The 12,521-nt window shown below is 47.1% G+C and overlaps 1 protein-coding gene across 1 annotated transcript; it reads left to right on the top strand.

Moving 5' to 3' along the window:
- The first annotated feature begins 7,688 nt into the window (after positions 1-7,688).
- On the top strand, positions 7,689-8,324 carry LOC106354901 (enolase-phosphatase E1-like). Its single transcript, XM_013794944.1, has one exon. The coding sequence runs from the start codon at positions 7,689-7,691 to the stop codon at positions 8,322-8,324; it is 636 nt and encodes a 211-aa protein (XP_013650398.1).
- Positions 8,325-12,521: the final 4,197 nt, after the last annotated feature.

Here is a 12,521-nt window from a genome sequence, read left to right as displayed (position 1 = left end):
GGGTAAGTCTTTCCCCACGAACAGGCATGACTTGCTAGCGGATGGGCACCATCGGCCAAGGGTTGTGCCCTCTCGGTCACTTGCATCCCATCGCCTATTCTGATTGGGTTTGGGGTCGGTCATAAGCCCAAGGCCTTACCCAAGCCTTCTGGACTTATCCCACAGCCTTGTCCCAAGCCCCAACGGTCCATGGCCCCATGACCGGACCTCACGGCCCGCCACTGGCCGAGCCCGGACCATCGGCCAGAAACCCGAACATTCTATCTAGCTGAGATGAGCTGACTCCCAGCTGCTTCAGCTGAGTGAGCTAGTGGTCCAGCTAGTGGAGCTGACTTAGTAGTGGTTGAGTTGGAGTGAACTTAACCTAGCTTCGTTGAGCTGGTCGAGCTACTCGTTTACTTTGTCCAGCTACCATCTTACTCATCCTAACTGTCTCTTAGCTTGTATAAGGTTAAGTCTAAGTTTCCTTATGTTCTTAACCTTCTTTCTCGACCATGGAACGCTTGCCTTAATGTCCTAAGACTGGCTGGTACGTTTCCTCGAACCATGGCCGTCCGACAATCCTATCCAGGATTGGGGGCGTGACATCTATGGTTAGAAGCTCATGGTCCAGTTCTGAAGCAGAGAAAGGTAGTACTGATGATCATGAAGTGATCAATGTACATGAACACACATAAAATCAAGATGAGCGTGTAGAAGAAGTTCAGTTGGAGTCTACGGATACTCTACCGCCTGATGCTACAAAGCGTAGCATCGCGAAGGATCGACCAAGAAGGGTTGATGTCAGGCCACCAGAGAGATATCGTTTTGAAGATATGGTGGGTTATGCACTTCAGGTTGTAGATGAAGTGGATATGTATGAACCATCCACTTACATGGAAGATGTTTCTTGTCCCGGGTATGAGAAATGTCATGCAGCAATGGGAGACGAAATGGAGTCTCATGAGAAGAATCATACATGGGATTTGGTCACATTACCACTAGGGAGAAGAGTTGTTACATGCAAGTGGATCTACAAGATTAAGGATGGAGCATCACCGATAGAAGGAGTTAAGTATAAATCTCGGGTTGTTGCAAGAGGTTTTAGTCAGAGAGAGGGAGTAGACTACAATGAGATATTTTCACCAGTGGTCAGACATACTTCCATCAGAGTGTTGCTAGCGCTGGTAGCACGTCAGGACTTGGAGCTTGAGCAACTCGATGTGAAGACTGCGTTTCTTCATGGAGAGCGTGAGGAGGAGATATACATGACTCAGCCGGATGGTTTCCGAGTTCCTGGAAATGAAGACTATGTGTGTAAGCTTCGGAAGTCCCTTTATGGACTTAAGCAGTCTCCCAGACAATGGTACAAGAGATTCGACAGCTATATGATCAAGTTGGGCTACATCAAAAGTCCTTATGATTGTTGTGTCTACATGAGAAAATTGAAAGATGACACATTCATCTATTTGGCGCTCTACGTGGATGACATGCTGATAGCTGCAGAGAAGATGTGTGACATCAAGAAGCTGAAGGAGATTCTGAGTTCTGAATTTGAGATGAAGGATTTGGGTGTAGCAAAGAAGATTCTAGGGATGGAGATCTTCAGAGATAGGGAGAAGAAAAATTTGTTCTTGTCACAGAAGGCCTACATTAATAAGGTGTTGACAAGGTTCAAAATGTCTTCATGTAAACCTATTAGTACTCCGTGTGCATCAAATCTTCATCTTACCATGTATGAGGTTTAGTCTGAAGAAGAGATAGTGTATACGTCTCGAGTTCCTTATGCTAGCGCTGTAGGAAGCTTGATGTATGCATTGGTCTGCACAAGACCAGATCTGGCACATGCAGTCAGTGTGGTTAGCAGGTTTATGGGACAACCTGGGAAGGAGCATTGGGCAGCTGTGAAGCAGATTTTCCGGTATCTGAAGGGTACATCTGATGTTGGTCTCATCTATGGATGCAACAATCTGCGATTGGTAACAGGCTATTCTGATTCTGATTATGCTGGAGATGTGGACAGCAGAAGATCTATGACCGGTTATGTGTTCACCTTGGGCGGCTTTGTGGTTAGCTGGAAGGTGACTTTACAGTCTACAGTGACATTGTCTACTACCGAGGCAGGGTATATGGCGCTGAGAGAAGCTGCGAAGGAAGGAATATGGCTTAGAGGATTGGTTAATGATCTTGGTTTGCATCAAGATCAGGCTACTGTGTATTGTGACAGTTTGAGCGCTATATGCTTAGCCAAGGATCAGGTTCATCATGAGAGAACGAAGCACATTGATGTGAGGTATCACTTCTTGAGAGATGAGAAGCAAATTGAAGTGAAGAAAGTAGGAACTGCAGATAATCCTACTGACATGTTCACAAAGCCGGTTCCTCACAGCAAGTTTAAGCATTGCTTAGACTTGCTAAACATCTCAAACTGTTAGTATGGCCCTAAGGGGCATATGGCCCGAAGGGGCACCTGGTCCGCAAAGACATCTGGTCCGCAAGGACATCTGGCCCGTTGGGGCATCTGGCCCGTCGGGGCATCTGGTCCGTAAGGACGTCTAGTCCGTACGGACGTCTGGTCTATTGGGACATCTGGCTGATAACGAACGTCTGGCTCTAGTTGAGCATTTGGCCGTTAAATGGCGTCTGGTTCGTCTAAGCAGCACATCTGGTCCAAAGGGACATCCGAGGCAAAGAAAGTGATGGTACATCTACCGCAGAGAAGCACATCTGGTACATTTGACACTTGAAAGTGTATCTGGTACATCTGGTACATCTGTTATTGAGAGGATTCAAGTCAAGGTGGAGAATTGTTGATATGCCTTGAATCTGGATGTTACATCTAGGCGATGGATGTTACATCACGTACATCATACCGACTCGGTTGCATCAAGAGCGTTGCATCAAGTTATTATGGATGTTACATCTGATCGTGGGCTTAGGCCCATGAGTCCGTTTAGTCTAGGGTTTTAGATGCGAGATTCTACTATATATATCTTGTATTCGAAGTAACTCTGAACTTGCACTTTGTAAGCTCAATATCGCTTCCAATAATAAGATCTCTCTTTGCCCGTGGACGTAGCCAAATTGGGGAACCACGTTAAATCTATGTATCGTTGTTACATCGTTTTTATTCATCTGTTTCCGCATCTGTTTCTTCTCACAATTGTTACAATAAAAAAGGTGACATCTAAGTAGGTGGTTTAGTAACTTAACGAATTTCCGTTAGCAGATAGAGGATATCGTTCCACTTGCCTCTCAACTTGCTGAAGTGGTGGCACAAGAGAAGCTAATGCTGGAGCAGTGCCATGATCTTCTGAGGATGATATCTGAGTTCGAGGTACAAATGTTTATGTGTGCATGAAAATCTCTCAGAACTGATATTGCACGTTTCTTTTCTTCTCTTTCTCTGATCTCATAAGTTTTGGATGCACGCAGATGCAGGAGAGGAGCTTAAAGTGCTGCCTTATGATTCAACACAAAAAGACTTTGTATACAAAACTTGTTCAAGACTAGGGCTTTGGTTTCATTCTACTGAGTCAAAGCTTTTTATTTAGGTTTCGTAGGCTATATTTTGTATTAGTAAAAGTTGGTATTATTTTGAGAGCATAATAAAGACTAGTAGAACATTATTTTTGACAAATAAGGGCAAGAGTTTTTCTGGTTCCAGATTTAATTAGCTTGATGCCATTTACATTTATGTGATACGTGTCTAGCTTTTTTTTTGTAACACTGAATTTCATTTATTTGAAGTGGTCCAACACATGATAATATAGCAAAACAGTTTATGGGTAGAACACCTGAAGCAAATGTAACAACAAAAACATAAAAAAGAACAGCAAAAGATACTAGTAAGTACCATCAAAAGCTCATATAGAACACCTCATAAAGCAGATCTTATAGAGGGCGAGCAGAAGCATGAAACGAATGAAGACTCTCACAAGATATGCAAGTAGAAGCTCGGATGAGAGAGTCTTAGCCTTGAGGGTGATGACATGATTTAACCAAATCGGACCACAACAGGCAAAACATTAATCTGAACTTGAGGAAATAATGAAAATCCATGAGTTGGAACCCTGAAAACTGCAAGCTCTGCTTTTATCCACAATAGCAGCTTGAGAAGAACGCAACATGCTTCAAAGTCCAACTCCAAATAATGAATCCCTATCCATTCAGATCAATGACAGTCCAACATACATTGGGGCATTGTTGTGTCTCCAATAAACCCTAAATAGAAACCATCATGAAACAGGGAGCAATGCATAACTCCTCTGACAAGAACCAGGAACAAACTGAACATGGATGACAAGTACGAAGAAGCGTCACCATCGAACACCAACAAACCAGAGAAGCAAAGCAGTCATAAGACTCAACACCAAACTTAAAAACAAGAAAGTGAACCAACTACCAATAGCAAAGCCTAAACACAGATGAATGGCAACAAAGAACTAAAACCGGCGCACATGACAAGCCATACATGATTCCGTTGCAAAAGAATCAAGTTACCCATCAACTAATTGTAAAGACCAACAAACCATTGGAAAGATCAGCGACAAAGGTCCACCAACACCACCAAAACCATCACGCAAGGAAATTCGAAGTCAGATCCATGGATCACCACTGTCACCATATCACATGGATACTACAGAGGAACACAAAACACCATAGACAAACTCCATATACACTCTACAGATCTGGCGGGACAACCACAACCACCGCAACTCAACCAATCATGAAAACAATAACAAGGGCTGGAACCAATAGCAGTCTAGACTGAAAGAAGAGGGCCAACACACACCATCCTGGCTCTAACCTCCATGAAGAACATCATAACCCTATACGAACACCATCAATGACCGCTACAAAAGATGCCATACAATGAGAGAATAAGACGATTTTAGAGAGAAAAAGATACACCACTTAGAGAAGAGACGGAGGAAGAATAGCCTTCCCCGGTGGTGGCGGAAACCAAACCACCGAGGAAGCTGTGGTGGATCTAAGAGCAAAGGTTTCGGCGGCTACGAAACTTTTGGAGAAAAAATTAATAATCCAGAGTTTAGTCAGAGTTGATTGATACGTGTCTAGCTTATTACAAACATAATTACATAGTTTCCACTGAACCAAGGAGGATCTTCTCTGTTTATGGTGGAAACCTCTGGCCGAAAAAGGAGGGTTTCACCTAACCAAAACGACGCAGTTTTTTTTTTTTTTAATAAACTATGTTTGTACGGGATTCAGTCAACTAAGTTGAAAGAACTCGAAATGGGATGACCAAAGACGTTTTATTAGACCGATTAAATGGGTTACAAGGGTGACAGGAGATCAAGGAAACAAGCTGGAGCTCGAGGAGCAAACCGGGAGAGATACAGAGCGATTTGGAGTGAAGACTAAAAACCCTAGATCTAGCCGCTCAGTGTATGTGTGTGTAAAGTGTTGATCCTCTTCTTTCTGTTCCCTTCTCCTCCTTTAAAGGCTTTGTCTCCTTGATGCCCTAATTTCGATCCTCTCTGGGCCTTAGTTCGGGGAGGCCGAGTATACGGGCCTGGGTGGAGTTTCTCCGAGCCGGGTGTTTTTGGTCGGCTTTGCCAACGGCTAAAAGCACTCTAGGGCCGAGCTGACGACTCTACTCGCCGAGCCGAATAAATTAGGCCAGCTTGCTGGGCTAGGTCCTGTTATTCGATGGGCCTTGTGGAGGGATGTAATCCATCTCCTACAATAAGTCCCCCCCCCCCCCCAATTTCACTTGTGAGCGGCGTAGCGATCTCAGTGAATTTGTGGGTCAGGTTCGTTCGGATAACAGGTTCTAGCGCGAGAGGCAGTCCTCCCCCCGTTAGTCGTTAAGCGTTTTTGGTCGCATGCTGTTTTTACTCGGAACCGACGGAGAGTGTCTTTTCTCGTCTCTCTGGTCGTTGCTTAACGCGTTTAGTCGCTCGAGTAGAGACTATCATGACTTGCTTGCTTCTTTCTTTTGTCTTTGCGATGGGGGCATGTTTTACTCGGGTGACAGACTACTTTGGGTGAAATGATGGGGCCGGTTTCGCTGTTCGACCGGGAATCGGTTTAGATCAAAATCGGAGATTGATTCCGGTTTGACTATCCAATCGGAAGCCGGTTTAAGCGAGAAACCAAACCGTCGCGAGTAGGTTTCTGGGCATGTAGGCGGCCCTTGAGTCCCATCTAGGCCCTTCTAGACCTAATGATTGCGTTTGGGAAACGTGTCCTCGTTTTTACTATAAGTAGATCTTTCCCTTTCGCTTTCGTCATTCTTCTCTGCTGACTCAGGTATTCCGCTTTCTCTCCCTTCTCTCTACTTTTACTTTCTCTCTCTAGATACGTCTTTCGTCGAGTAGAGTTGTTAGTTTAGTTCGTTGGTTTAGTCGTCCCCAGAGTTAGAAAGCATGCCTCCGAGAAGTCGATTATCGCGCGAGGAGAAGGGAAAGGATATCGCTACTTCTCCGAGTCCGACTAGAGACGTGACAGCGAATGGTAGTCCGCTGGATGAGTTTGACCTTATTCATCGCGATGCTCTACGAGATACATAGAACATGAGTCTATCCCAGCGTCTTTTAGTCGCTGATGCCCATAGGCAAATTCGTGAAGAAGGCGCGGATCGCGTCGAAGTCGGGAGCAGCAACTTGAGTGGTAGCGGTTCTGAAGCGTCTAACCAAGCCTCGAGACCTTTGAGACGAGTTCGTTGAAGGGTTCGTTTTGACCAGATAGACTGCCGTACCACGATTTATCATCCTGGCGGGATCTTCGAGGAGCTTTCTCCACTCCCGCCTGAATTACTGCGTGATCTGCGGGCTCAGTCGTGGGGGAATGTGTTCGGTTCCTGCTCCTCTCACCACACTGTGAAGAATTTGTTAAGGGAGAATGGTTGTGCCGGCGTTACCTACATCATCCCGTCTACCGAGAAACGTCCTTGGTCGCCTCCGGTTGGCTACCAATGCGTGTACGAGTCCTACTTCGGGGAACACACGAAGCTCTGGTTTCCAATCCCTCGGTTGGTAACGTCGTACGCGTTTCGTCGAGATATTGCTATTTCTCAACTGCGGAATGGATCATTGCGCATAGTCGTCATGTTGATGGTTATGGCGGCGGAGATGGATATCTCGATGAGCATGAGGGTATTTGAGGAGCTGACTTTCACGAAAGCGGAGCCAAATGGGATCTTCTCGGTAAAGATGCGTGCGAACTACAATGTCTTGACTGGTCACCCAAACAAGACGCAAGATTGGCAGCGTGCGTACTTCTAGGTCAAGTCCGACGAGCACGCCTTCGAAGAGCCGCCCGGGGACGACTACCGCATTTTGTGGAATAAAGAACTTGGTAGAGATTTCTCTTTTTGGTTGTGCTTTACTCGATGATTCTAACTGCTCCTTTTTTTTTGTATTCGCTGTTCGTCACCCGAATACGATCGCATACCCAGAGAATTTTTTCGAGAGTGCTCAAGCGATCGCGACGCACAGCTATCTTCGTTGGCCGGATCTCAGTCGAGAGTGGATACGTCGTCAACAAGCTAGGATCGCCAGAGGTTAGTTCTCTCGGATACCTTAGGTCGAAACATCATAGTTTCCATATTAAGTCTTTGTCTTGTTCTTCTCGTCGTAGTTGACTGGGAGTCGAGGCTTCCTTGTGTTCTCGATCCTCGCAAATCGCATCTCTCTCTGTTAACTCGGAAGCATCAGAAGCTTCTCGACAAAGCCAGAGAAATGGAGGGAGTTCCAGATTTGAACGCTCTGCTGAAAGGGAAACTGCAGCTGCTTTTGAAGAAAACTACCTCAAATGTTGTTCTGGAATCAACCAATTCTGAGGAAGCCGGGGCATCTAAGGGAAGAGACTCCATCATAGTCGACGAGGATATCGATGCAGAGCCCTCAGCTTTAAGTCCTAAAAAGCAGAAGAAGAGCAAGAAAGCGAAGAGGAGAGTCACCGATGAGGCTCCTGGTGCAGACGTTCCTCTTGGAGAAGTAGCTTCTCTTGGCGAGGCTTCTAAAAGCTCGAAAGCGAAGAAGAAGAAAGAAGGGAAGAAAAGGCCCCGAGAAGGGGCCACTTCTCCCGCTGATCACGATGATATGCCAAGAGAAGGACGAGAAGCCAGTCCAGAAGATCTCGTCGGGGCAGATCCAATTGAAGCGGTTCCTGAGGATCGCCCTAAAAAGAAAACGAAGAAGAGGTCGGTTGAAGCGGTGCCGCGGCCAATTGCTGACGGAACCACTCCTGTTGACTCTGCGGGAAGAAAGAGTCTTTCCCCCGGAACTCCTCTAGAGAAGAGAAGAAAAGTCACAGCGTCAGAAGGCGGTACTAGGAGCGAGTCTACAGCGAGCGAGAGGTCTGCTCCTGATTAGGCAACGAGAAGAGGCGCTCGGTCCGAAGGTTCCCTTACGAGGAGAGGGGGGGGGGGGGGGGGCGAATTTCCAGACCGTGTTCAGTTTTCTTACGACGAGAAGACTCCGTTGATTTTTAACCCCCTTCGATGCCCGGAGTTGACGCGGCAGATCCGTGGTGGGACGAGGGAAATGCCACAGATAGGAGATCTCTACTTCAAAGATGAATATGCTGATGCCGCCTTCACTAGAGCACGGGTACCTGCGCTATCCTTTTATCCTTTTCTCCTTATTGAACGAGTGGGTCGAGCCACCTCGAATAATCCTCATTTTGTCGTTTTGCAGATAGACGGGAGCATGAACTTCCTCGTCGAGAAGTACGACAGTACCCTAAAGCAGACGATGATTCATTTGGGATCTTCGGAGAAACTTGCTCAGGCGAGGCTGAAAGCCATCGAGAGAGTGAGGGCTGAGCATAAGAAAGCCAACGAAGAAACTGCTAAGGAGAAAGAGGTTCTCCGAATAAAATTCGAAGAGCTCGAAGGTAAGCTCAAATCTGATAGGGCGGCGAAGAAAGAGCTTACCCGAGAGAAAGCTCGTTTGGAGTAGACCGCCGCGACTCTCGAGAAGGAAAAGGCTGAGCTTCTCGAAGAGAGGGACTCTGCGGTGGAAAAGCTGATCAAAGAGAGGCAACACCTGAAGGAAAGGGAGAGGGTTCAGGCCGCTATGACCGATAAGGCGAATCATTGCTTTGGTCGCGTGCGCGACTACTTTACTCGCTTTGACGCCTTTGGAAAGGCAAAGAATTTATACGGGCAAGCCTCAGGGATGAGGAAATTCCTTGAGATGATAAAGGACAGCGGGATGGAGATCCCGCAAGAGATGATCTATGTCTTCGTCGAGCAGGAGAAGCTTCATATGGCAGTGGCTACAAAACTTCGTGTGGATCCGCTGTCTGACAGCGATCTTACTCTTTCTCCGCTAGTTCTTCTTTCTCGCTTTGTTGAGGACAGGTTTCGAGCACCGTTTGATCCGTATGGATCGAACGCGGATCTGATTGGACTGGAGATGGCTTCTCAACTCATTACCTCCCGCAAGATCACCGAGGAGCCGTCTGAAGAGCCGATGGTTGATATCACGTCGGCCCCGACAGAACATGCTGAGGTTCCAGGGAAGGATACCTTCGAGGAGTGCCCAGAGAAGGATAACCTCGAGGAGAGCCCTGAGAAAGACAACCCCGAGACAGATGGTATCTTAGTCCGAGAAGAAGGGACTGAGAACCCAGGCACCGAAGAACAGTGATCGAGCTGAGAAGACGTCCTCGCCAAAACCCAACGAGGAAGAGACGAACAGTGAAATTGAGAAAAGAAGCGTCTCTTCTAATGTGGACCTTCTTGTTCCTATTTCTGCTCAAGTGGAGGGCCCGATTGCTTCCGTTACCGAAGACCCTGTGGATCCTCCTGCTCCGAGTGTGCTGAACGGGGACGACCAAGATTCTGCTGCTTGACCCTCCGCTGATGTTGTATCACTTAAACTCTTTGTTTTTTTTTGTTGAAATGCGTTTGTGGTCTTGATAGACACTTTTGTTGTATGATTAGACACATTTTTACCTTGTCGGCGAGTTGCTGTTTTAAGCAAACTTTAAATTCATGTGTTGTTGTTTCTTATCCGTATCTGCGATGTTTTTAAGTAAATCTCAGCTCGCCTAAAAGTTTCGCAGCGTGTTCGCTTAGAAACGATAGGTGCTTGATCTTTGACTCTCGCAAATAGATAACAAAACAAGCCGCTAAGGGACTTTGGTCAGTTCTTGTCGCGTTATGGCCGAGATAACGTCTAAGTGAACCATTCTATTTTGAAGACAAGAGACTGATTCTAAGAGTGCAAGGTTCTTTTGTCCATTTTTCCAGTGACAGTCGGGTATTTGGGTAGCTAGTCCGTAACTCGATTGTCGAAAAAAGGTAAAGATTTCGCTCTTTTTGGTCGGTCAATGCTACTGGGGCATAGGTGACTCGCGACCGTTGGGTCCTTCAGCTAAGTGTCTGATCAGGGCATAACAGAGTAGTGGAATGTGAGTGTCCGCATACCTCTTGTTGGCGGTATGGGAATCGCTTGATGCGATGACCGTCCTACGACGGGCGGGGTTCATTGATCGTCATTTACTCGATTGAGATCGAAACAAAGAACAAGGTTTTGACTTTGGTGTTGTTACAGCTGGGCCGGTTAAGGCTGCCTACTTACCTCGGTTGAGGATCAAGCCATTCGTAGTTCGATTTTCCCGAGTAAAAGTGGCTATTAGAAGCGCATTTACTTGGTTGAGTGGAAGTGACCGCGGAGGTGCATCTACTCGGTTTTTTTTTTGGGAGGCGACGACGCTTCTACGAGTAGAAACGTCATAAGTGCATTGAGTTCCATGCTCGAGGCACTGCTTCTCTGTGCGACGTTTCAAGTCGGTAGACTCCTGGTTTGACGACTTTGACGATCTTGTAAGGTCCTTCCCACATAGCCCCGAGTTTACCGGCGTTTAGTTCCTTAGTGTTTTCAAACACCTTGCGCATGACGAGGTCGCCGAGTTCGAGGGGTCTGGCCCAGACCCTTTTCTTGTAGTAGCTCTCTATTTGATGCTGATAGTTTTGGATCCGGAGCAGAGCTTGGTCCCGACGTTCTTCGATCTCGTCGAGGACGTCGAGCAGCATCTCCTTGTTAAGTTCTACGTACTGGGGCATCTTCGAACGTCGGAGGCTTGTAACGTTAACCTCTGTGGGGGCCATAGCCTCGACACCGTATGCAAGGAAGAAAGGTGTTGATTTAGTCGAACCTCTTGGTGTCGTGCGGTGACTCCACAGGACTCCGTCGAGTTCATCGGCCCAATGTCCTTTCTTCAGATCTAGGCGTTTCTTGATGCCGTCAATGATAAGCTTGTTGGAGGATTCCACTTGGCCATTCCCTTGCGGATAGCGAGGGGTGGAAGGGCTTAATCGGATGTTCCACTTGCTGCAGAATTCCTTGAAGTTGCCCGACATGAACTGCAATCCGTTATCAGTAACAATTTCGTAAGGCAGACCATGGCGGCAGATAACGTTCTTCCATACAAAGCCGCGGACTTCTTTGTCCGTGACTTGAGCGAAGGCCTCAGCTTCAATCCATTTCGTGAAGTTGTCGGTGAGGACTAGAACAAAACGTCGTTGTCGGGAACTGGGAAGGGGTCCTATGATGTCCATTTCCCATCGCATGAACAGATAAGGTGCTGTTGTCGTTCGTAACATTTCAGTTGGGCAGTGGATACTTGGTGCGTGCCTTTGGCATTTGTCGCAACTTCTCGCGTAGGATTCGAAATCTGCGTTCATTGTCAGCCAGAAGAAGCCTAGACTTCTTACTTTGATTGCCAAGGCGCGACCGCCTGAGTGGTTGCCTCTGGCGCCTTCATGCATCTTGGCCATAACCCTGAGGGTTTCGTCCCCATGAATGCATTTAAGGAGTACTTTACTCGCGGTCCATCGATGGAGTTTATCGTCTAAGACGACGTAATGAGCATTGAGTGCTTTTAGTCGGTGTGCTTCCCATTTCTCGGCTGGGAGTTCCCCTTTGCTGAGATAATCGATGAACTCTGTTCTCCAGTCCGGATCGAACCCGTCAGTATCTGGTGCGGTGACTGGGGCTACGATGACCGTTTAGTCGGTCGAGATATCGATACTTGTCTTCTCAATGCGGTGTATTGGGATGGTTCGTTTAACCTGATCTCGGAGCTTGCAGCCAAGGGCCGCGAGGGCGTCGTTGCAGATGTTTTCCCGTCTGGGAACTTTAATGAGTTCGAAGAATTTGAACTCTGCTGCTAAACCTTGGACTAACTTGAGGTAAGCGTCCATCCGGTCGTTGCGGGTGTCGTAGTCGCCGCTAAACTGACTGGCGACTAGCTGTGAGTCACAGTAGGCGCTTAGATGTTTGTTTAGCCTTGACAGCTTTTGCTAGCGGAGTCCGGCGATCAGAGATTTATATTCTGCTTCATTGTTCGACGTCGGGAAGCCGAAGCTAAAAGACTGTCTGGTCAGTTCTCCGGTCCGGGACTGTAGTTGGACTCCGGCCCCCGCGCCTTTGTTAGTCGAAGATCCGTCAACATGAAGGGTCCAGTTTGGGTTCAGGAACGCGAGGTCTTGCTCCAGTTCCAGAGCCAGTTCTACTAAAAAATCCGCAAGAACCTGGGACTTTGCTGCCGTTCGGTTC

The sequence above is a fragment of the Brassica napus genome, chromosome C7 (assembly GCF_020379485.1).
Source record: "Brassica napus cultivar Da-Ae chromosome C7, Da-Ae, whole genome shotgun sequence".
Classification (NCBI taxonomy): domain Eukaryota; kingdom Viridiplantae; phylum Streptophyta; class Magnoliopsida; order Brassicales; family Brassicaceae; genus Brassica; species Brassica napus.
Note: the sequence above shows the minus strand (reverse complement) of the source record. Positions and strands in the feature narration are given on the sequence as shown.

Coding starts and splice junctions, on each gene's coding strand:
- LOC106354901 (XM_013794944.1), top strand. CDS start 7,689: ATGGAGGGAGTTCCAGATTTGAACGCTCTGCTGAAAGGGAAACTGCAG.